This window comes from Carassius gibelio, chromosome B9 (genome assembly GCF_023724105.1).
Source record: "Carassius gibelio isolate Cgi1373 ecotype wild population from Czech Republic chromosome B9, carGib1.2-hapl.c, whole genome shotgun sequence".
Taxonomy (NCBI): Eukaryota; Metazoa; Chordata; class Actinopteri; order Cypriniformes; family Cyprinidae; genus Carassius; species Carassius gibelio.
The window spans coordinates 14,909,972-14,934,919 of NC_068404.1; the positions used below are offsets into that span (position 1 = coordinate 14,909,972).

General features: G+C 39.9%; 1 protein-coding gene across 2 annotated transcripts in view; it reads right to left on the minus strand.

Moving 5' to 3' along the window:
* Positions 1–305: 305 nt before the first annotated feature.
* zeb2a (zinc finger E-box binding homeobox 2a) overlaps positions 306–24,948 on the minus strand; it is a 48,943-nt gene continuing 24,300 nt past the window's right edge. The window contains exons 2-9 of one of the 2 annotated variants that reach the window (XM_052564832.1): positions 14,016–14,234; positions 11,082–11,150; positions 9,924–10,112; positions 9,275–9,489; positions 6,906–7,014; positions 4,547–6,516; positions 3,916–4,096; positions 306–2,446 (exon numbers count right to left, since the gene is read on the minus strand). In XM_052564832.1, the coding sequence (XP_052420792.1) occupies positions 1,842–2,446; positions 3,916–4,096; positions 4,547–6,516; positions 6,906–7,014; positions 9,275–9,489; positions 9,924–10,112; positions 11,082–11,150; positions 14,016–14,234 (3,557 nt within the window). In that variant the 3' untranslated portion in view covers positions 306–1,841. The remainder of the gene's footprint in view (positions 2,447–3,915; positions 4,097–4,546; positions 6,517–6,905; positions 7,015–9,274; positions 9,490–9,923; positions 10,113–11,081; positions 11,151–14,015; positions 14,235–24,948) is intronic. The other variant, XM_052564833.1, reaches the window with a different exon arrangement.

A 24,948-nucleotide genomic window follows, 5' to 3' on the forward strand; every position in this document is an offset into this window, starting at 1 on the left:
TAATTAATTAAATGATAGCACAGAAAATGATACCGGGGAATATTAAAGTCTGATTTTCTATTTTTTTCTCTAGTTTATGGAGGTGATTTATAATATGGACGACACTACTTATTACACACTCACTCACACACACACACACACACATGCATTATAAGATACTAAACTGCCAACTCTTAAAAAAAAAAAATTCCCACTGGATATATGAGAATCATTATTTTGTATTTAAAATAATACATTTAAAGTGTTGATATCTGTCATAATGTGAGGGAATTGAAGTGACTTGATAAGTGAAATGTTACACAGGCTTTTAAAATTAAATCGGGCTACATTTATTCGAGCAAGGTCATTTTCAAGAGAAATTACAAATTAAAAATTAAATTATACTTCAACCGACATTTCAAAAAATCCCAACAACCACAGCCCCCCTTTATTTCTGTAGCTAAAAAAGGGGGGAAAGGAAAAACAAATAAGATGAATAAAGTGGAATTTTTTCTTTTCAGTCAAAAATACAGTGTTTTCACAATATTGTATCAAAAGTTCCCAAATTGTAGATTCTCCTTCATCAGGTAAGTGTAGTATGAAGAGCAATTCACAGCAATCGCTCCAGATACAATAAATGCTCTCTTTACGTAAAATTTGCTCCACTTGTAAGGATCCTTATTTACTAAAATATATCTATATCAAGGAACTATAATACTGTACACTACAGTATGAAATAAATATAATTAGGAAATATAAAATGAGTCATAAATAAAATGGTAGTTTAAAATAAAAATGAATTTTGTATTGAACAAAACAAAACATAACAAACCATGATAATACTGACAGATGATCTTAAAAAAAACAAAAAAAAGAAAATACAGAAAATTGCACAAACAATATGTAAACTAAACAACTGCAGTCTAGATATACTAATACTGACGTAGGTATTTCAAACAACAAGGTGAAATATTTTGTTTAATACTAAAGCAGGTGCAAAGAGAACACTAGTTGACTTCGCTTTATACTGTACAAGGATGGCACTTGCAGAAAACAAAGGTGGAAGGGTTTGCATATAAGGCTTTTCTCGAACGAAAAAAACACAGGGGTTCTGACGTCGACTCATACAATGAGCCTTCGTCATTACAGTTACCCAAACTCTTTCCATCCACCCCTGGCCAACTTTAAGACTGTGTATGTATAAGAATCATATAGGTATTATTTAGTTAAAGTCGCTTCATAAAAAAGCCATGGTGAGACGCCAAAACTTGGATGGCTGGTCAGGAAAAGAAAGGTAAAACCAAGGGTATCACAGTAAGTGATAATGAAATATAACACTGACACACTACTGCGTCTTCAAGCGCAGTATAAGTACATATAGGCAATGCTTTTTTTACCTAAACGTTTTTTGTTCATTTTGTTTTTTGTGTTTTTTTTTCTTTGTCTTTTTTTGTAATCCTTTTCTTTTTTCAGAGTGCAATTTCCAGGCTTGTGCTACGACCACAATGAAACACAGGAGTTACACGGAAATCAGCACCGCACAGCTTTCTGGATGAAAACTCTGTACATTTTAAAAACCTTTCTTTTATTTTTATTCTGACAGTTGTTGCCACTTGAATTGTTGCATAATATGGATTCCTTCAATGTTCCGGCCTAGTTTCTGATGCCTGATTTTGGAGTTCCACTCTTAATATCAATGAGTGCAAGCCTTAGACGCACACTCAGATTACCAAGATGTGGAAGTGTGGTACAAATGAGAATCTGGCTCAAAGTCCCTCCAAAAGGGTGGAAGAAGGGCACGATGCAAGCTTGAGGGAAAAGGAAAACATAGAATACAGGAAGCTTATTCCGAAATGCAGTAGTTAATCAGCATCCTCATTCTCGCCATCAGGAATCATTTTGCTCGCCAATTTCACCTCTTCCCAGTTCTCGTCCTCTGTCCCTCCCATTACTTCACTCTCTTTCTCATCTTTTGCTGTCCCATCAGGGCTCTGAGTTTCAAATCTCTGCCCCTCAGTCTCCATTTCCTCTTCTTCAGCCAACCTTGTCTCTTGCCTGTCAGTCACTTCCGGATATGCCTCCTCTGCTTCCCTGGCACCGCCCTCAAAACCATCTCTCAAGATGGTGTTTTCTCGTGTGATGTCCTCGGTCTGGTCCTCTGGATCCGAAAAGCCCAGGGGCCCGAGGCCTTGAAGGTAAGCCCGACGCATGAGAAGCTCCGTGGGCTCCAAGGATCCACCATTGTCGTGGCTATCTTGTTTTGCGGCCTCGCGCTCCTCCGCCTCCCGTTTGCAGTATGAATATCGGTGGTTCATGTGCTGCGAGTAAGAGCCAGAGTGGGAGAAGCGCTTGCCACATTTGTCGCACTGGTAGGGTTTCTCACCCGAATGTAGGCGTGAGTGCTCAATGAGGTGGTGCTTGTGTTTGAAGGCCTTCTTGCAAATCTGGCACTGGTGAGGCCGCTTTCCTGCAGAGACACAAAGAGAGAGGAGCCAACTTGTTAGCTCAGCATATCCATAACATGTTAAAACTATAAAAACCTTCTGATATATTTAAATACATTGTTTGCATTACTGTCAAATGTAAGGTAAAACATATTTAGTACATATTGCTAAGACACATCCTTTAAGTAACCACACATATCCCTCCTTACTTGTACTTTATTATTGAATTATATATATATATAAAATGTTTGGGATTAGATTGGGTAAAAAAAAAAAAAAAAAAAACTAACTGAAAACCCCTTCATATTGAGCAGCGACAAAACCCAGCAGTTTATTTTAGATGTTACCAAAACAGTGCAGGGAGGTGAGGGGGAAGCCACAGTCCTGAGGTGCTATTCTGAGGCTGTCTGTGACTGTTCTGTATGCAGCCAAGAAGATCAGGTGATTATCGCTCCATGCCGCACAAGGTGAAAGTGAGGCAGTCAGCATCCCTGACAGAGTATATGACATCATGTCTCGGGATTCAAAAATGCTTAGATAAGACATTAGCCTCGTGAAGCCTTCTGTAACGCATACACCAAACGCCTCACCTCCTGCACACCTTCCTCTTTTGCCAACTTGGCTCACAGTGTTTACTTTCAGAAAATAGGAAATGAATTCTACTCTAATCAGTGAAGTAGGAGGAACATGCCATTTGGCATTCAGTCATTCCACCAGTAACATACTTGCCATAAAACCCACACACTCGCCATCAGCACCAAGCACATGAACAGATGTACTATATTCTTGGCCATGAATAGCCCTGGCATGCTTGCAACACCTTCCATAGCAGCCATACTTGAGATGGTCCCCTTCCCCACCTCCCCTCATCAAGTTCAAAAATAGACGAGACGGCGGATTCCTCTCTATGCATTCCGACCGAAGAATGTAAGTGAGGATGATGCAAACATGTGAAAGAGAGGAGTCCCCCAGGAGGATAGGTCACATTGTGGCATTAAAATGCCACGCACACATCATGCCTTCACACACCTGGCATACTGCGCCATCTTGGCTTGCCAACAAAACTGCACTGACAATGTGTCTCTATATCGACTGGTGGTCCAAATGCTCATATTAAAATCTATGTGAGAGTTTTTTGTGGTTCATTGTACAAAACGTGTAGATGAGAAATGGTTGTGTGTGAGTTTGCCATTTAAAGTAATAACTATTTTTGTACATTTTAGCTGGATTGTAGCTGTATATATTATCACCTGCTATTTTTTTATTTTTTTCCTTTGAGCCTGTCAAAAGGAAGAAAACCATTACACCTTTGTCATGGGTTTGAAATGTACAACAAAAATATGGCAAGGGACAGAAAAAAGTAGGTATGAAAAAAATTTAAGCAGGAAAGGAATGAAAGAAACAAGAAAAAACACAATGTGGTAAAAAGGGATTACTTGGAGGGGGATGGACGAGGGTAAAAAAAAAAAAGAGTTTTCTAAATGTGATATACCTGTGTGCTCATATTTGTGTCTTAGGAGGGAACTGGTCTTCTGGAATGTTTTGTCGCACAAGTCACACGCGTACATACCACTTTCAGTCTTCTTAATCTTCTTCCGGGCGAGCAGCGACTCGCTGTCTGTCAGGTCCTCTAGCCCTGACAGATAGTCTCCTGCGCTGTCCAGTAGCTCTCCCTGCAAAAGAAACAGATTTTAGACACATTTGATGCAATCCTAACCTGCCACAAATCCTAATCCTAACCTGCCACCTAGGAAGAGACAGCCCCTGCCCCAAGTTTGATCCCAAGTCTGGACAGAGCTTATCGCTGTAACTTATATAAAGCCTTTATCACAAGAAGATGTCTCAAAAAGAGGGACATATGGCTTGACTTACATGGGTTCTCTCAGCTTGGTAAACAAAATAGTGTGAATTCATGTACATAACAGAGCAAGGATATAAATTAATAAGTAATAACCTTTGATAATTTATATATACTTTTATTAAGTTACTTATTTATTTATTTGAGTTATTTTAAATTAATCACACTCTGACAAATAGCTTGATAACATTCACGTTGAAAGAGTTAACACAAAAAGGCAATGCACTGTGAATTATTTTTCCTGGGACCAAAACATTTAATTTACCTGGAAGCCTAGTTTCCGCTGGTACTTGCGGCGTTGCTGCATCTCAGCAAAAGTGGCTGCCCCTGTCGCATATGTATAAGCCATAGGTGGAAGGAAACTCATGGGATCCAACCCTGGGTAGGGCCTGAGTCCCGGGATGCTGGCTTGAGCCGTAGACATGAATGTAGGAGGAGGGAATGCTCCATGAGGAGGAAGCGAGGTGTACATGTGCCCGCCACCAAAAGGGTTTATGCTAAAGATAGGGCTCGAGCTTTTCTCCAGCTGGTTTTCATTGCCCAAACTGTTAGGCCCATTGAACTCCTTCTTGATGTGGGCCAAATTCAAAGGTTCTGTTCCTGGTTCACGAGCAGATGAGTTGATAGTGTGGTCAACAGAAAAGCCATTCGGTTTTGGCCTCCGTTCAGCCTTGGAAACTTGTTTTGGCAAAGACAAGTCCAGTGGTTCCCCATGGGCATCCTCAGAGGCGAGGCTGTTAGGGGTGTACGAACTGCTATGTGAGTGTTTGGATGATGATGATGAGAGATTCAAAGGTGAGGGTGTCTCACCTCTCAAGTGGTCCACAGAGTCAAGTGGCTTTTCATTGGTCTGCCTAATGCCTGTAAACTGATGCAGTTTGGACAACTTGTGTCCTGAATCCCCATTGGTGATGGTTTGGATCTCTGTTGTTGAGTCGCCATATTGGTTTAGTGAAACAGGTGACCGGGCAAAGGCTGACTCCCTGCTCAAGCTATGGTTGATCTCTCCACTTCGTTCAGGGGGAGGAGATCTTTTCCTAGAGAAGCTATGATGAGATTGAGCTTTCCATTGCACAAACGAATCCTTCACAAATTCCTGAGGAAGACCCACTGCCAGGGAGATCTTCCTCAATTCCTCAGAGTTGGGCTCAGTGTTCATGGCAAAGTAGGCTTTCAGTACTGACATGTGATCTTTGTATGGGTTGACTGGGCTGGTGGCATTCCTCTCAAGGGATGAGGGGATCACACCAGCCTGCTGCTCTGAGGTGAAAAGCCCCCTCCGGCCAGTTGGTACAGTATCGTTAGGTTTGAGGACAGCCTTGATCTCTTCGTTCATCTTGCAGAGATATCGCTCGTGTTGATGTAATGGAATAGGGCCAGAAAATGTCTCCTTGCAGTACTGACATGAGAATGGTGCATACTGCGCATCCCTCTCCTGTGCTTTATCTTCAGACAGAAGATCCATTGCGTGGCTGGGTCTTTCTCTTTTGAAATCTACAGGCCGTCTCTTAGAATCTTCTGTTAAACTCTGGAGACATGCTTTGGCTTCATTGACTTTTTCCAGTGTGTAGTCAATGATGGTCTTGGTGGGACTGTTGTGACCAACACCAAGGAAACCTTGCTGGGAGGCCAGTACCCGATTCTGCTCCTCCATCTGGGAGCCTAATTCCTTCATGTATGCTCTAAGCTTAGAGATCTCTTCAGGGTTGCCATCCATCTTCTGCCGGCAAACTGTGTTGTCCACAATCTGAAGAACCTTCTGAACCTCACTCATATTGTTGAGGAACCCTGGATAGCTCAATGGATGAGAATCCGACCCAATGCCCAGATGTTGCTGGGGATTCTGAGATGAACCGTGCATCCCTGGAGGACTACCTCCATGACCACCGCCATTGAGAAAGGCTCCTGGCCCACCATATTCTTGTTGAGATGCGATCATTAGACGGTATTCATTGAAGTCCATGGGCTCTGACTTGATGTCTGGGTGAGCAGATGGGTCTTGGAGGCTCATGGACCTGCCATTCTCCAGTTTGTGACGGAGCTGAGCTAAGGCAGGACTGCCAGGGGAGGATGCAGCAGAATTTGGTGATGAGCCAGGTTTGCTGTTGACTCCATGGCGTACACGTCCATTAATAGAGATAAGACCAATGCACTTCTTGCTACTTATGTGGGAGCTGTAGGAGCCAGAGTGGGAGAAGCGTTTCTTGCAGTTGGAGCACTCATATGGCTTTTCACCTTAAAAAAAATAATAATAATAATAAATAAAAGTGTTACTTTGATTATTCAAATTCAAAAGTAAAGTGATATTCCATTACATATTTTACCTATCGAATTACTTTATAATTGCTTTGAACTTATTTCCCCATCCCATCAATCAATTTAATGATTGATAGGATGATGAGATCCTACAATAAAAAATAATTCTTGCATAATTATATAATTATGGTTTTAAATATTTATCATCTATCCAGCCTATCCAAACCACACTGAATTATCATTAGGCAAACTGGAGACATATGAAATAAGTTTACATACATAATTGGCATTCTTTTCATAGCCACTTATGAAAGGAGGCTCTTAACATATTATAAAAAAAAAAAAAAAAAAAAAAAAAAAAAACTTACCACTGTGAATACGGAGGTGCTCCTTCAAATGATGCTTATATTTGAAGGCTTTACCACACTCTGTACATTTGAATTTGCGGTTACCAGCACCTTCGTTTAGCAGTTGAGGCTGCAGAGGAGAGAAAGATTACAGAAATTGATACAGGTAGAAAACAGTAACAAAAGTGCTAATTTATTCTTAAGCTGAAATAAATATTTATTTTTTTTATATTGATTAATTAAACACAAAACAGCCCAGAATTGTATTTAGGTATGTGTATCCAGAGTACCTAAAGCAACAGACTGTCTCCTTTTTGGGGGGGTGGGGGGGACTTCTGCAAAAAGTTTAAAGGTGGTGCCTTTTGTCTCTAGTACATTATTCGTTCAACTACTATCTGAAAACTTTAAACAGTTGTTGTCTGGGTTTAGTTAAAACAGTGTAGGCTGGATCTGTAGTCACCATTCAAAGTTAAACGTAGGTGCTCTTCCTCCATTTGAAATTCAAATGTGGGCCCCAGATGCACAACAAAAACAACAGCATTCACCCTGCACCCCACACACAGACACAAAAGGTCTGTAAAAAATGTGTGGGTGTCCACAAGTGCACGTTTAATAGTCACTATGTACAGTACTGTGAAGTTCTTTCTTCAAAAGTTCAATCATACTCATGCACATAGGCCAGTTTAAGATGTGTATTGGGTTTCGATTTTCTGTATGAGTGTATGCAAATATATACACGTGATGAAATGTAAAACTTAACCTAGAAAGGTGAACCTAGGAATAATGTTCAAAGCCTTCAGGAAAAAACCTCTTTAGAGCAAATAAACAAACACTTAGGGCCCTATTTAAACGATCTGAAACGCAAGTGTCAAAGCGCGAAGCGCAAGTAAGTTTGTGGGCGGGTCTCGGCGCTGTTGCTATTTTCCCGGCGGGGTAAATGGCTCTTGCGCCCGGCGCAAATCTAAAATGGGTTGGTCTGAAGTAGCTTCATTATTCATAGGTGTGGTTTGGGCGTAACGTGAAATAAACCAATCAGAGCGTCATCCAACATTCCCTTTAACAGCAGGTGCGCAAGTTCCATTATGGATTGCTATTATTATGGCGTATTTACCAGGCGCACGCCAGGAGCGGTTCACAGCCGAGGAGACTGATGTTCTTGTAAGAGCAGTGAAAGACAGAGAAGTTGTGTTGTATGGGCATGGGAGAAACCCACCCAAAATACACCACAATGATTTCCGTCATCTCATGTGTTAATATTTTTTTTTAGTGTAACAATTTATGATTTGCAAAAATAACTGTTGCATCTGTGTAGATTACATGAGCAAAGTATATGCGCGTTGTGCACGCTATACATTATGGTCAAGCATGCGCCCTTAAAATAGCATAATGAACAACGCGCAACGCGCCACTGACTTTAGACTAGGTTTTTTCTGGTCAGTGGCGCAATTGTATAATGGAACAGCAAAATAGCACTAGGGATTGTTTGCGCCGGAACACGCCTCCTTTTTTGCGCTGAACCGCCCAGGGAGCGCAAGTTCATTCACTAGTTTAGCGACGTGCTTCTGTGGAGGAAAAAGCGCGCTTTGCGCGGGTGCAAAATAGGAATGACACATGCGTCGGTGTACAAAGTCAATTGCGCTGGGTGCAAGATAGGGCCCTTAAAGTCATTTAAGGATTAGGATACTCTAGATCACCGGGAAAAAGCCATCTGGTCGTGTTTAATTCAGTCTAAAGAGGTGCACATATGTGTGTATGCGTGTGTGCATATGTGTGAGTGTGATTCAGCCAGTAAGATGAGCATGCAAGGCAAGTATTCCGAATTCTTTTCCAACATGCCCAAGTCTGATTAAGGTTCAAAGTTGAAAGCCTAGATGCGGGATATCCTGCTATAATCCTATCAAACAACTGAAAGCCCTTTTACCACATCAAAAACAGACAGTAATAAAGCAATATAGAGTTTCCTTTTCAAATAATTCCATATCGCTGCATTTTTCACTGCATGCTTATGTTGAGACCAGCCTAAAAGGCAGAAATAACATCAGCTTTCCCTGCATCTTTTGAGTTGACTCCTTTCCAACAGCTGATGCGAGAAGTCGGCAGGCCTATAGGACTCAATGTGCTAGAACAGCCCACACATGGCTGGCTGTGGGCGGACACTCAGGGGAGTATGACACTGCACAGCTGTGGCTCCGGTGTGAAGGATTCAAGTATTAAGGAGCTTCCGGAGGAGCTTGTTCAATGCTGGAGCTATCAACAGGCTGAAACATGTTCTCCTCTGACAAGTATACAGGCTTAGAATGCGAGATGCAGCATCTTTCACAATGAAACCAAACTAAAAAGCATGAGGAAGTAATGGGTGTGGGTACAGACTGAGGTGGGTCTCGTCTCACCTGTTCTCTGGCAGGCTTATGTGTGGCCATATGGCGCTCTAGCTGCGTGCGGTAGGCGAAGGTGTCACTGCACAGGGGACAGGGGAAGCTCTCATCGTTTTTCTCATGTCTGTACTTGATGTGCTCCTTTAGGGATGTCAGCCGCTTGTAGCCCCGGTCACAGTAGGGGCAGGTCAACAGTTGGGCAAAGGCATCTGGTGTCCTCAGTGCCAGATCTGGGCAAAATTGAATGGAGTGAACAGAGTGAAGGAGGGGGGGATTGAAGAAAAGAAAAACACAGCATATGTGGGAAAAACAGTTGCCATATGAGGCTTTGGAGAACGATAAGTAAAGCACTGCATTCAGTTAAGGGAAAAAGCAAAACATGCTATTCATTTATATCATTCAAATAACATTAGAAAAAATATTTTACAAACTAAATATATGCATTTTGTCCATACAACCTCATTTGCAAAAATAAAATAAAAATAAAAATATTTTTTTACAGACCACAAAGAGATTTTTGCATACATTTTTATTAAAAATATATATTTTTTTGTCCCTTTGAGAATATAAGATAATAAAAGTATATAAATACTTTATAATTGCATTTGGTGCTTAACGAGTTAGATCCTATTTATTATACATATATGTATAGTTTAATGCCTACCATTTTCATTTTCATCTTGTCCATTGGCCTCTGGTGTGCCGAGTCGTGTACCCTCCTCTGGGTCCTCTGGGTAAATAATAACGGTATCCTGCAGGTATTCGGCAATGCTCGCTGCATGTCCCTCACTGTCATCCAGTTTCCTCTTGGCAAAGAAGCTTTCCAGCTCTGAAGAGGCATCAATACCCTTAACTGCACAGAGGAAGTGGGCAGCAAAAGCACAAATGAATCCAGTGGTTGATGCTCAGTGTCACTGGAAAGGACCAAGCTGAACATTAGGACACTGGCCACTTTAAGTGTGATGTAGTGGAGACCAAACCATTAGAAGGCCTTTCAAGGTGGAAGTATTTATTTAAGTTACAACATAATGGCCACTTCAAAGACTAATAGGAGCCAGCTTGATCATCAAGCACTCTTTAAGCATCCTCTTGCATGTTTGAAAAGGCTTTAAACATTTCCAGCATTATGGGTAATTGAGTTATATGGCAATTAGGCGTGCCAGGGTAACTGATCTCACTTTGTATTGCTCATCAAATACATAAAATTGGACCCAATAATCTAATTATAGATCATGTGTTATGTGTAATTGCACAGAACAAGATTTTAAACGTGATTTTAGTAAACAATAGGTTTTTGGATGCCTTATGGAGAACTACTTAAAGATACTGACAGCATGAATAGACAGCTGCGCCTTACAAAAAAATAAACATTTATATATATATATTTATTTATATAAAAAAGAGGGAATGTGGGTAGATAACTAATAAAATGACCAAAATTATTCTAAATCATACTTTTTCTGCAGATGACTGGAAATGGGGTAAGCAAATGAAAATGTTATTGTTTCCTTGTAATCAATTTGAAAGTACATGGACTGGACAAATTTGATTTTGCCCTTAAACTCAATTTGGCTGCAAAATGTGATTTGCCATGCACTCGCGCTCAACTTAAAAACGTTTACTTTCCATCTCCCATAAACACACATTATCTCACATGTGTGCCAAGCATGCATTTACATATAGCTTTTCCATAGGAAACATTTCATAATGAATATGGTCAAGATTTGGTTTCTTGTTTACTGCATTGACCCAGCTCTTTAAATACAGTTATTTATTATGTATCTTTGCATGCATTTTTCAATAAATTGTGAAGTTATCTCACCTGTACCATTTCCAATTCCGTGGAGAGAGATGTCAGGGCTCATGGAGCTGTACTCCGCTTTTCGCTCCTCTGTAATAAGAGATAATACTTTATTTAATGATCATCATAACTAGAACAATAACAATTCAGCAGCAAATCGTCTGCCATTAGCAGTTCACTTTTAATTAACATGTTTAATGTATGTTCAGTTGTAATTAAAGGAGATAAGACGTGACAGCAAATCAAAAAAAAAAAAAAAAAAAAAAAAACAATGATAGAGAACACCCTATATATCAGGAAGAGTTATATCTCAAACACGTTGACAGCAGCTCAGAGAATGATATATTTCTCTGTAAGCGGGGCTTTGGAAATCATGTCAAGGTATTTAGGGAGGAGAGGAGGGTGGTCTGAGAGGAGTTTGCTCATATACTGCAGCTATTGTGTTTGTTCCTCCTCCTCCCCCTCATGTGACTTCATACCGGCAGTCACAAGTATCATAAGCTTCCCCCTCAAAAGGAGGATATACAGCACCTCTTACACCACAGCGCTGGGAGAAAACAAAGGTACTCAAGACTCCTGACACACACATACACACACACGCGCTTCCAATGCATTAGTACTGTTTAATTTCAAAACTGCCTTCCACTTCCTTCCTCATTATCTAAGTATGACAACCGAGAGAGCTTCTGAAAGTCAATGAATTCTCTCACTTTTCACCACATTTAAGAGATGTCTTTCAAAGCAGAGTTTGAAATCATTGTGAGGGCAATGCTTCTTGAAGGGATGTTTTGAGCATCAAAAGCTTTAATAGACTTGGACGTGTTTCATTGAAAAAAGTTTTAAAGAAACAAGGCGTTTGCTAATGGGGGCTTGCCTTCCCGAAACCCCTTCCTGATGAAACTGTCTCCTGTGCTGTGCAGATAAAAGTGCAAGGCCTGGAGCCGGTGAAAATAGTTCTTAGCATTGTGCTTTCCTTTGAGGTACATTGGCTTAAAACTTCTTTAGGAGGGTTAGCGATTAGCTGTATTAGCATGGGGATATTTTAAGGTCATTTGAAGGACCGAACGTCATGTGTGGCACCCTAAAAACCCTATTGAAGGGACCAAATAGGGTATAAGAGAATAATTGCGAGTAAATTAATGAACTGTTTATGAATGACAGTGAAATACAGTTTCCTCGAGTGACAAAATGGCAACTACATTAGAGTCTCAGTTCTGCTTGTGGTAGCTGCAGGCTCCCTGAGGTAACGGTGTGAATTTAACCACTGCAACACAAAAGTTCCATATTTATTTAGGTGTACAATTAAATTATATTTAGTTTCAATATTCAGTTTAACGTGGACTAATATTAAATGAGCCTGAAAGTATGCTTGCAAATACTGGAGCTACAGTTCAAGTGCTGATACTTTATTTATTTAATACTAGTTATACTTAACATACATTTTGTGAAAGAAAGAAAGATATTTATACTTGGATTCAGAAAGAAAGTGCAACTGATTAAAAGTGACAAGATTTACAATTTACAATGGCATTTTACAATTTACAATTTACAATTTACAATGCCATAAAATATTTATAGTTCAGCTTTACTTTTGAAGGTTCTATTAAAGAATCCTAAGAAATAAAAACGAAATGTATCATGATTGCCTCCAAAATATTAAGGTATTTTCAACATCGACAATGATATGAAATATTTCTTGAGCTCCAAATAACCATATTAGAATGATTTCTGAAGGGTCCTGAAGACTAGAGTAATGACTGAAAATTCATATTTTGTCCTCACTGTCATCCAATTACGTGTTCAAACATATTACAATAGAAAAGTTATTTTGTAAAATATTACTGTTTTTACGACAATAAATAAAAGATTTTCAATCAAATTACAACACTGAAAGTAGAACGAATTAGCAACGGAAATGTTATTTTAAAAATATATTGCTTTTTTATAAATCAGAAAAGTGCAAATTAGAAGCACTTCCAAAGGTCATCTTTACAACCCCACTGTCTCAGCAAAACATATACAGGGGACTTGAGGTGCATCTTCTCTAGCAACCACAGAGCACGGATAAAAAGAGGAAGAACCACACAAGATGATTCATGCAACCTCTTTTAAGATGTTGCTTTTACTAGCATGTACCACAATTTTTTTTCTTTTTTTTTCAGCAAGCATACCTTCATATTTAATCACGGAAAAAAACTAAACAAAATGATACACTGCCGGAGGTGTGGCCTTCAAATAAACTCAGATGACGTTCATTAATCTAGCATATCATGGTGTGAACATCAACTAAACAAAACACTGTTCAAGCGAATGACACATCCCTGAAGACCCTGTTTAGTTCTGAGACTGTGACACTCTCTGAAGTTAAGTGATGCATATGGTTTAGTCATTAGCTGAAACTGATTGCTGGGGGTCGGGGTTTTTTCTTTCTTTTTTTATTTTTTTTTCAAACCGGGCGACTCGCATGAGTTCTTCCTTCACTCTGTAACTGTCAGCCAGGCCCAGGGAATTGTGGGACTATTATGTATGTAAATGGCCATCATAATGCTAAAAATTTCATTTAAGGCCTTTAATGAGTCTTCAGCAGGGAACGCTCATGCTAAATGATAGCTCTGCGATCCTAATTAAGAGAATTTGTCTTTAAAGCCTCACTAGCTTGGGTCTTGTCCGTGATCTTGATTGCTTTTGGTTTTGGGTGGGTGAGTCAAAACGAAGCCAGAAGAACGGGGTGTGGAGACAATGATGAGGCACTGAAGATTAGGTGTAACCTACTTTACTTTACAAAAGTAAGAAACCGAAGTAGAAATGTAAGCTAACAGTCTAAAAGTTGCCATTACATCAAAAGTGCCAAACAGCTGCTAGGTGTTGGCCTAATAACTAAAGCTGCTCTGTAATGGTGATACGAAAACGGCAAGGTTGATGAAAAAAAAAAGAATTCTCAGCATTCACTCTTACCTGAACCATTCAGGTCTCCGTGGCGCCAGACATGGGCTCCTGCCCCATCCTGGCTTTCATTTTCTTCATCCCCCCGGCAGGAGAGTAGGGCATGGGCTACCCGGGGTGAGGCCTCCAGACTCGGCACACCTGCTGGACTGCCTTCGCCCTCAGAACCCAGGAGTCTGTCCTCTTCATCGGACCCTGACCCGGCATCCGCCACGTTTTCATAACTCAGCACTGAGGACAGAATATAGTCCAGGTGTTATTGTTTCAGTTTACGTTAATCTCAAGAGTTTGAGTTTGAGTTTGAGTAGAGTTTTTGTAGGCCAAATGTAAAATGTAAATGGCAAAAAGTAAAAAACAGATGTTGATAACCTTTTATATATATGTAGGAATGACAACAGTAAAAAATAACAATTTGTAGTGTCAAGATAATGGAAACCTCACAAGACCAGACTGCTGTTTGGTATACAACAAGAGGGCACAACGATAAAGCAAACCAAAAACCTGTACATCTCTGGTGGTTAGAGGTGGTGACGGTCTAATAAACTTTGAAGCTTACATCATGGGAACGGCAGTTTAACGTTCAGGATCATTTGAAGTTCTTTTCTTGCCTAATACAGCATCTCCCCAGGCTCTCAGAGCACCTTATCTTAGAGGCACGCTGCCAAAGCAGTGAGAACTAGTGGGAAGTTTCTCTAATGGTTGGATTTAAAACCTAATTGCTGATTTCAGGACTATTTTCTTCCTCTCCCGAACACAGAGTTTTGAAAAACAACAAACTTTACTTTCCATCCGTGCTCTATTTCCCAGTTCGTTGGCGTCAAATGGACTCGTCTGGGCTGTGGAGTGCTCCATTCCCTCCTTCGTACCTTAACTACCCCTAATCTCTCCTTTGGAGCCCATTCACTTAAAAAAAAAAAAATACCAATGACGTCTTTTTTTTCACAGGTTCCCATGAAAAAAAGGCTGACGGCTTCCCTTTGGCGGATCCCAGCAGAGGACGTGAAGATTAGCCGCACGTATCTGATCATAATATGATCTTTGTCTGATCTGTGGGGCTGCATTTGCTCCCCCGGACAACTGCTCAACAGGTGCAAATTAAAAGGGGAACCATCTCGGGTACAAGGGATGGTCGAAATGCACTGACCCGGGCTGAATACCAAAGAGTGGGGTGAGGTGGTATGGCGGGGGTGAGGGGCGTGGGACAAAAAGCTTTCTAACTAAGAGGTGTGACCAGCGGGATTATTTAGGAGCGACTTCAGGCCGAGGGTGAAGACCCCCCCTCCTTGAATGAAAAGGAGAAGGCGAGAGAGAGAAAGCAAAAGAGAGACATAAAGGGAGTGGTTGAAAGTAAGACATTAGAGGCTCTTTGTGTGGTCCGAGTATACCTTGGACGTAAAGCAACTTTATCTCGCCTTTTTCTCTCCTCTGTTCCCTCCTCCTCCCACATCGCTTCCTTTTTCGCTATCACACAGCCATCTATTCCATCTTTAAGCCCATAGTAAGTGCACTTCACTATGTCTTGCGCAGGTACGTAAGGCAGCCCTGAATTTTGGTATCGGAGCTAAAAAGCTGAGGCCAATCATTCAGAGTTTGAATGGTGGGAGTGTTCTGAAGAAAAAGAAAGAAGTGGGAGGACTGGGAAAAGAATCAAGAGGATGAATACAGAGGTCAGGACTGAATATTAATAATAGTGAACTGCTGAGTGGTTTGACTTCAAGCCCACACAAAACACTAAACTCTTTACATCACATTTTCCTGTTCTTGTGTTTTGTGTTTTTCGACAGAATATGCTAGGCATCCACATTCTGAGTGGCATAGCTTGAATACTTGAGTGGATGCTTGAGATTTTTTTTTACAGAAAGTCAGTATGGTTCGTTCTGGAAGTATGCTCTAATTTTACTGTAATTGCATAGATTCTCTCGACACAAATAGAAATAGAAAATGCTGAGCTTTGAAAACCATTTTGGAAAAAGGAACATGCATGTTTTGAATTCTGTCAAGCAGATACTTTGCCTTTGTGTGTGTGTGTGTGGGAGAGAGAGTGATAGAAAAGCAAGTGATGGGCACTCAGAGCAATCCATCAAATGATCTGCCTCTAAGGTCACATGGGTCTGACAGATTTGACCAAGATATTGTATAGCTTTGTGCACTTTTTTTTACAAAAAAAAATAAATAAATAAAAATAAATAAAAAAGGCGCATAAATGATTTTAAGATTAAAAGATCTTTGTTTCCATCCTTCTAACTTCTTTTAACCCACATTTGTAGTATTTTCAGTTCGTAAAATGTTTGATTTTATGTAATTTTTGAGATTTTATGTAATTTGTAAAATTCTTCATCTGTATTTAACATACAAATTGATTAAACACTTGAACTCCTGCAAGTTGAAACACTGATTTAAAATATTAAAAAATAACAGTATAAAGTTTTTATTCATATAAGATCTTTGTTTTCATCCATTTAACTTGTCATCAACTTGTCACATTTTTAGGATTTTCAGATCATAAAATGCCATTTTCATCTGTAATTGAATTGAAATTGGGAAGGTTCTGCAGGGTATAACTTGGTTTTAAAATGTTCAATGTTCAGTTTTGTGTGCGAGAGAGTAAAAGGTAAAAAAATACCACATTATAAATGTTTTCATTATTATGATATATTTGCTTTCATCCATCTAATCAAAAAGTGAAATGCTAAATCCTAATCCTAACTCCCGCAGGTTCTAATTTTTAAGTTTTCAATTTTTATTTTTATAGTAAACTGCAAAGTATTTTTAAAAGTATGATTAAATCACACCAATACTTCTGGTATATATGTGTAACACATAAAAGTGTAACTTTGTTTTATATCTATACCAATCAAATACACTTTACGATGTAGATCTGCCCCCATTTCTATTCTATTGGCTGCCATTTCAGTATGTCATTCTGGCAGCTGTCCTGCCGTGTAATTCCTGCAGTGAACGGTCCATTGTGCTCACCCTAGAGACAAAGAGGCCACCTCTCTTCTCTCTCTCTCGCCCTGACTTCTCCTTACTCCCCTCCCTCTCTCTCTCTCTCTCTCTCTCTGTGCTGTTTCGTATTCTCAAGCAACTCCACCTATCATTATGGTAGCTGTCCTTTGAGAATAAGGCATGATGCACTTCAAGATGGTACTGAAAGTCATCCTTACCTAGAACTGCACAACAAGCTAGATGGGAAGAAGCTTTTAAATGTGTAACACATTAGCAAACAAACAATTAACATTATTACAGAAACAATACCTTGTGTCAGTCCAGTTTGGAAGAACTAAAACCCTCTCTAATAACTGGGAGAGGTTCACACATTCCATAGCCTGGAGTTGTGCGTGCACACATACACATGTTCTTCTGAGCAGTTTAGCTGTTTAGACAGGTATGTGTGTGCTCTGTCACAATCTCTTACAATCCTCTCATCTTATATGCGGAGTGTGTTCCCAGTGTTCGGGGGAAAACTGCAGACACACCTGCAAACCCAAAGCCACTCTGTCCACTGCAGCCATTTCACTGGAACGTGGCGAAAGATGATTCAAGCTTTCAGTTATTTCAGACAGAAAAGGTTTCTGTAACGCCATACGCTCAACAATTGCATCCATCTGGACTGAACGACACCTCCGCTGGCTCACACACCTTTTCAACATTCCCTGATCACAGGTAATCCACCAGCTATCCATCTTTTCCCCTTCCTTTCATCTCCTTTCCGTCTATTCCTAGCGGCCGAAACAGAAAGGTGAGTGCGTATTCCACATCCATGTCGAGAATCAGACAGCCTGCCGCAGGTCTTTCCCAGGTGCCTCTCTGCCACAGTAATGAAACCCGGTGGAACAGACGGTGGAAAATAACTGCTCAGTTCTCTCTCTCTCTCTCTCTCACTCTCTCCTGTGCGGTGCGCATCACCTGAGCGAGCAGTGGGGGAGGGGCGACTAGGTAAGGCTTCAAACAGTTGAAAGGAGGTCGCTGCCTAGTGGCTATAGCCTGGAAATGATCCATGTAAATCAAATCAGCCATCTTCCATTCATGCGCAAAGAGGACTGGGAGGGCAAACATTTACCTGTTTCATGCCACAGAAAAGTGCTCAGAGGTAATGTATATGCTGAAGAAGCTGTTTGATAAACAATAAATGGGTAAATAATGTATTATCAGATTTTTATATAAAAAAAAAAAAAAATCAAATGTATAGTAATCTGACACGAAATTATGATTTTCACCTGCTGGACATAAGAAGACACACTGCTATATACAGATTTAAGCAATCTCAGAAAACTGTGTCAAAGTGCCCTTTTATAAAGGAAGTTTTGGCAGAGGAAGCACATTCCATTGAGAAGAAAAAAAAAGATAAAACTGTGCAGGATGAGTTATCAGTATTTTTGGTACATTTTCTGAGAAGGAAAAGAAAGGAAAAAAATGCAGATGCATATATCTACTATACACTGCTGTAAGTGAAACTTGTCAAACTCATCAAGATTATTATAAATAGCCTTAAAGCTAACACACAGGCAATAGAACAAAAAAACAAAACTGTAATTCTGATGATGATAGGGCCTTTCAAATTAGTTCTGTACATAACATCCACACTTTTCAACAATGATTCTGTGACTCCCACACAAGGCTGTTTATATCAGCGAAGGCCTTGAACCTGACGGATAGCGTCTGGATTGGGTCTATTTTTTCTTGTGGGGTTAGAATGTAGATAACGGCTGGTGAAAGTGCTCTTGTTTACGGTGTGTGTGATGGGAGAGGAGGCTCTCCGTGTTTGTTTTAAGGCCAGGCAGCCAGAGAGGTCACACTGGTGCTGGGTGAACAAAAGGCCCAGGAAGAGAGGGGCCGCTTTTGTGCCGCCATGATCTTCAGTGAAAACTCAGCAATGCGTGAACCATTACTGCAAACCTGGAGAGGGTGTGTGTGTCTGTGTGTGTACTGTGATGGGCTTTGTTTCCTTGTATTTAAGTATTTCAGTACTTGCCAATATTTGTGAGTGTGAAAAAAGGAGAGCGAGAGAGAGACAGCATGTGTGTGCGTGCACTTATCTAGCGTGCACCCATCTGTAAATGGGTGGCGGTGCTCCACAGACCCTGCCGTGAAACGGCAACAGTAGCCTGGCCCTAATTGAATTAAACTCCCATTTGTCTACTATAGGACCCAACGCAACAGGCAAGAAGGAGAGAAGGGGAGGAGAGGAAGCGAGAGAAAGAGAGAGAGAGAGCTCTCTGAGGCTTGCTCATGCCGCCAGACGGCCCACCTTTCCCCCTTCCTCCCCCACGCAGACCCACCATCTGTGCCCACCCCATGCACATGTTACCCCTCTCTCTCTCGACAACTGTTCTGGGCCTCTACCAGCCTCAGAGTGCCTGTGTGTGTGTGTGCGTGTGTGTGTGTGTGTGTAAGTTCATAGAGCTGGAGACACACAATAGCTCACTGGGCTACCCTGAGGAGGAGAAAAGACAGGAGGAGAGGAGAACACAATATGCTGTGCAGAGGAAGATAAAGAAGTCAACCTCTATCTCAGGCGAACTATCAGTCAGGTTGCACTCTGGGAGAAAAGAACAACCACAAAAAGCCCAAACCGCCTCGGGGCGAGAGAGCTGAAAAGAGATGACGCAAATTACACACGCTAACAAAACCTGCAATTTTAGGTTTTCTTTCCTTTGAGCACAACGTCTTTGTACCGTGATACTCTACCATAAAATCGGCAGGTGAGGGCTTAGAAGCGCGGGCAGATGAATTTGTTGGCCAAGTTCAGAGTCTATCAATTTTTTTGGAAGTTAATATGGGTCAATTAATATGCAAATCTCCCGGCAGATGCTCGGTGGCTCTCAGCATGTGATTGGCCCATCGGTCACTAGCTGTTCAAACAGTTTCACGCGCAAAACAACACCAGGATCTCTCTCTGAGAAAAAAAAACAATGAGACACCTAACATTGTTCTTTTTTTTTTTTTTTTGTCTCTTGTAAGACTGCAGAGCACTTACCGAATATCTCAAAATAACATTTTTTTTTTATTAATTAATTATTTTTTTATTATTATTATAAAGTCATAGTTCATTTAAAATGTGAACATTTTGTCATGATTTACTCAACCTCACAATGTTCCAAACTTGTATGACTTTCTTCTGTGGAAGATTTATGTGTTTTTTTTGTATTATTTATGTTTCATTTATGTGTCCTTTAAAGTAATTATTTAAAGTAATATTTATGTATCCACAAGAATGGATCTCACGATAAGCCATTAAAGGAATATGACGTTGCAAAAAAAAACATTAATTTGTGTATTTGGTGTAATGCAATGTGTTTATGTGGTTTAAAGTAAAAAAATAAAATAATAATAATAATAATAATAAAAAAAAATATATATATATTTTTTTTATATATAAAATATATATATATATATATATATATATATATATATATATATATATATATATATATATATATATATATATATATATATCGTTCTGAAAAGCATGGTGTATGCTGAATGGCCAGTTATCCAGTGCATTGTGATTGGCTGAATACCTCAAGCATGTGACAAAAATGTTTCACCCATTACCATACTGCAATGCCGTGTATACCAGCACGACGAGACAAAACCAATAAAACCCATTAAAAACTAGCAATTTTTTGCATCCAGTGAGGTCATAATTACTGATTATAATGACTTATACTGTCTTTTTACGCACTGCATTGTGTATCGCTCGGCGTAAACATAAAACCATGTCTGCATTTGTGATTGGAGAAATGACAAACGAGCGCTACTCTACACTGCCCAAAACTTGCATTTGAATCATCAGTGGCAAATTCTTTAAATATAAGAAACATTTTCACAGGCTGTTTCTTACAAGTAGTTTCGCTTTCACTACAAAACACACAGCGTCACAAATGGTGGGCTTGAGTGAGTGGCGGCCAGCGGATTCGACATAGGAGCGGCCGGGGGAATGCAGCAACCACGTGACGACTCCGGGCTGGACTCTGATTCGTTCACGGTGAAAGCTGATCCAGCGATCCACAACACAAAGTTAATGTATTTCCCCAGTGAGCAGCACGGATCAGCTAAAGGCATAACAAAGTGGATATTATCCTCTCTTGGATGGCCAAAGAAAGTAGTTTCGCTTTCACAATGAAACACACAGCATCTCCACAACATGGCAGTGGAAACAACAATACTACAGCAAGAATAAAAGTTACCTCTTCTTTATTTGCATGAACATTTGGGCAGTCTTCCCACACAGTGATGTAGACATGTGGGGGTGCATTAAAATGAGGTGTTTTAGGGGGCGTTGACAAGTCTTAACTTTTATAAAGAAAATATCTTTGGATTTGAGACTTTAATCTTTGCAACTTTACAGATCTTCTTTATACACCAAGAGCTTGTGACATTCCAAAAATAAATGACAAATTGAAATCACATCATATGACCCCTTTAATATAAGTCCTTTTGAGCTGTCTGAAACAGCTTCCAACTTCTCCACTTCTAAAAAATTGATTCCAGTCTTTTGGTTACTTTTATTTAAGGCTGATTTAATGGAACGCAATGATCTTTCCATAAAACCTGTTTACTATCAGACAAAAGACAAAACTAAAAGGAAACAGCTTGGTTCTGCTAAGACTCCTCAGTGGCATTGCCAGAGGTGCTTGTTGGGTTTCTGAAAGCTAACAGGTCCAGATGGAGCAAAAAATAAGACCTCAAAGGGGGGCTTTAAATGAAGGCTCATGACCAGCAGACAGGTTGCTAATGAAATATTCATGTAAGGAGTGGCCCTATCTATCTATCTATTCTTTCATCCTGCCCACAACCTTCCCACACTTCCTTTTTCTGCTGTCCACCATTTTATGGTACACTTCATTTGTGAAAAAAAGAAAGAAAACAAGCACTCATTCACTGGCACCACAAAGGCAAACTATCTCTACCTTATCATAAGAAACCCTCAGAGAATTTAGCAATACATGGCTTGATTTCCAGCCTTCTTCTCAAAACTACTTCTTTTTTGGACGTTCTTCAGTGTGTCTTGGCAAATGTTCATAGCATATGACCACTAATTGTACTTTCACAAGTGCTGCCTGCATGGGAAACCATTCGCCTATAATAATTATTTAAATATCACTCACATTCTTTGGGTTGGTAAATGCTTTAGTTATGGATAGACAGTTATACGTTCGATTCAGAGATGATAACTCAAGCCTAAAGGTGCGGTCACATGTACCGTTGTTCTGCAAATGTTCTATTTCAATATGAATCCACAAAACTGGGAATTTAGCGTGAGGGTTTAAGATTTACCGCAGATTTCAGAACTGGTTTAGGTTGGTTACACTGACCAACAGAAAAGTGTGAAAGTGACTTCTGTCTGAATTGAAATATCACCGAAATATCTCTAAGAAGACCCTGCATTACCACACCATTTCACCCACCTCTAGCTAAGCTGAATGCCATTTTACTCCCCATATCTTTCTGTATAAATGGGCCACACATATACGCTGCTGTGGGAGCAAAGATGGCTTTGTCAAACACTCATGCATGTTATATGGAAGCTGTGCTCTCCTGTATTCAGCAGGCCCAGGATCAGCTGGGGTGGTATTAAACATGCGCAAGGTTGCCTGTGAACAACTGTCAGTGCATCTGCTGCGTTGTTCTTTAGCATCTCTCTCTCCATCCCTCTCAAAAGCCCATCAATAACACTCTACTGCTAACAGCTCCTGGCTACTGCCGCAAGCGTGTGTGTACATGTGCCCCGTGTGCTCTGTGTGCCAAAACACGAGTGAATAACACAGATTATGCCCTCATCCAGTTGTGTGTACTAGTGCATGTCCATTCACGGCAAGCTAACCTGTTCTGTATGTGTGTGTGTGCGTGAGATTCTGCGCTTAATATCATAATGAAATAAAAAGCCTGCTTTAAGCACATGCAAATTCAAACGTGCATAATCAGGGCAAAATTAATTTTGCTGTTGCTGATTAGAGACATTAATTAATCTGTGTGAGGTACGGGCCTAATCTGAAGTTGAATTACACCTCCTGTAAGATTAATTAGGACACGATAATAACACACGGCGCTGCCAGTGCAGATTACAGTAAACCTTATTCCTTTGACTTGAAAAAGAGCCGGGCAAAACCTGAATCGCCGTGCGACTTGCTGCTTAAGTATTTTGTTGCCGATTGCGGGTGACGTTTTCTCAACTAGTTAATAGTTATCAGGGATTTCCAAGATATTTAATCCAAAAAGGTTTTAGAATTTTGGTTGAAGCTGATATGTAATATCTCAGAGCTTATTTCCCATTTCGAAATGGATTCAAACAAATCGTTTGACCTCACAGAAACGCTAGTGGGAAGTCGAGTCCATTTGTGGCAAGTGCGTGCCTGTGTGCGCCTGCCAACATATGTTTATGGGTGTGTGCGACTGAGGTGTTCGGAGAGCTCATGTGCACAGATCTGTGATGTGGACTGTGGAGACCACAGCTAAACCTAACCAGTTGCCAGCTGGCAGTGTAGGTGGGAGCCTTTTAAAGAGGTCAGTGTGTGTGAGTGAATGGGGACAGTCCACATCCAATGAGAAATTGAGCCCCCTTGGTCCAGGACCTTCAATCAGAGCAGTTCTTTCTGATGTTAATGAGGGAGTAAAACACATCTGTTCAGCACCCCCTCCGCACACACATCCTAATGCACACATACACACTTGTGTGAGGAATTTGGTCACCTGAATAGCTTCCCCAGCAGGTAGCACACAAGGGAAGGATTCAGCCCTTTATGTGGTCAATCTTTGACTCCCCTAAAACCTTTTCCATGCCCTTTCCCCATAACTACCATCAAAGTTCAGTGACCCATGGGATGCACCGGGGACCCATATTTGGCCCTTATGTATTGTCAGAATAGAGATAGAGGCGTGAGCTGAATGAATTAACTAAAATTTCCACAATGCTGACAACAACGCTGATCAGTGACTCGTATTGGCTTGAGCATTTATAAAATTGCACCAAATAAATGTAAATACATATGAAACACTGAAATTAAATGAAAACTATAAGAAATCTTAAAATCTAAAAAATAAATCTAAAAAAAGATATATTCACATGCAAACTTATACAATATAACAATTTAAATATATTTATGAATGTAATATAATTATATAATTATATGTACTAAAATAATTTAATAATTAAATACTTAGTGTTATAAATCTAAATATTCTACATTTATATGAATATAGGTGTGCATGTTTCCCTGTTTGTTGTTGTGTGACAAATTATAAGTATCTTATTAACTATTTCTGAACTGAAAATAGAATATTTTTAAGAAACCTAAAATATTATATATATATAATAAAATATAAGAATATAAATATATAAATGTCTATACATAAATGCCATGTAAATATTTTCAAAATTAGTACTGTATGTGTGTGTATCTACATACACATAGTAAATATATATTTACATTTACATTTATGCAAAGTGACTATGCATTGAGGCTATATATTTTTTTTTTGTATATACAGAATACACATACATATATTATGTAAGCAAAAACTTTTATGTTATATGTGATTAATCACGATTAATCATTTGGCAGCACTAATTTAAATACGTTTATAATGATTTATAAAACAACAACATTATTTGGTTACCCTGGAAAACATGCAGGGCATGAAGATGCCCTGATTTGGTGTTCTGGGAGGAGGTGTTGGATTAGGGGAACATCAAAGAGTGCGAAAGTGAGCTACTTTGATGATGTTTACAGTAACACACCTGGGGTGAAGCAAGGTGCTAATTAGCTCAAGTGGATAATTAGAATGCCGATTACAGAAATCAAAAGGTACTGCAAAGCTTAAAGCTACAGCCTGCCTCTGTAACCTCTCCTTTGGGTAAGCTCTCTCTCTCTCTCTCTCTCTCTCTCTCTCTCTCTCTCTCTCTCTCTCTCTCTCTCTCACACACACACACACACACACA